Source organism: Octopus bimaculoides, chromosome 15, assembly GCF_001194135.2.
Source record: "Octopus bimaculoides isolate UCB-OBI-ISO-001 chromosome 15, ASM119413v2, whole genome shotgun sequence".
In the NCBI taxonomy this organism is placed as follows: Eukaryota; Metazoa; Mollusca; class Cephalopoda; order Octopoda; family Octopodidae; genus Octopus; species Octopus bimaculoides.
Window position 1 is genome coordinate 47,563,007 of NC_068995.1, and position 986 is coordinate 47,563,992.

General features: G+C 36.9%; 1 protein-coding gene across 1 annotated transcript in view; it reads left to right on the forward strand.

Annotated features, from left to right (window-relative positions):
- Positions 1–860, forward strand: part of LOC128249537 (uncharacterized) — a 20,434-nt gene extending 19,574 nt beyond the window's left edge. The window contains exon 4 of the mRNA XM_052973418.1: positions 755–860. Coding sequence (XP_052829378.1) covers positions 755–860 — 106 coding nt within the window. The remainder of the gene's footprint in view (positions 1–754) is intronic.
- Positions 861–986: the final 126 nt, after the last annotated feature.

Sequence of the window (986 nt, forward strand, 5' to 3'; positions counted from 1 at the left end):
TGTATATATATATATAAATTTATCTATCTATCTACCTACATATATAAATACCTACATACATTGAGGGGCTACCCAAAAGAAACAAGAATTTTGCAATATTTTTTTATTCACTTAGTTTTACATGTTTGCAATTTTAACTCCTTCAAAGTATTCTCCATTTGAAGGAATATATCGGTCCAGGCACATTTTCCACTGTTCAAAGCTGTGCTGGAACTCTTGCGAGTCTTTTAATGCCTCCATTCTTGTTAATCTTCATCTCTTCCACATCTGTAAATTCCATTGCTCCAGCTTTTGTCACCAGTGATGATCTTCGGAAAAAAAGGTTCGGTTCAACTTCCAACAGTTCTTTCAATTCTTGAAATGCATTCAGTTGCTGTTACTGGTTTAGATCTTCCATAAGCAAGTGAGGCACAAATTTTAATGCACCTCTTTTTATTCACAATTCCTTGCCCAAAATTCATTGACAGGAACTTCCAGACACACCAGTCATATCAATAAAATTTGTCAATTGTTTAGTGAATGTCCTCCAAGATCAGATCATGAATTTTCACGATGTTTTCATTCATTCGGGATGTCGACGGTCATCCTGAATGTGATTGGTCTTCAAGCGACATGTGACCATTCCTAAAGCTTGAAAACCACTTTGATCATGGCAGTGGCCTTGTAAGTTGTTTGAAGCATGACAACTGTTTCAGTCACTGTTTTCCCTGCAGAAAACAAAATCTTACAGAAACACATTGTTCCTTCATTTCAGCTATCACAAAAATCAAACTAATTGGCGAGAATCACTGCAAAACAAAGAAATTCCATGTGGCAGTACGACCTCACCCGACAACACCAGCTGGCAGACTGATGCCTGAGGGTTACATCAAGTGTCTTCTTGTGACAGAAACTTGATTTACAATGGGCTTGTCCCACAGAGAACGTTTCTTGTCACTTTTGGATATCCCCTCCTCGCATATATATATATATATATATATATATAT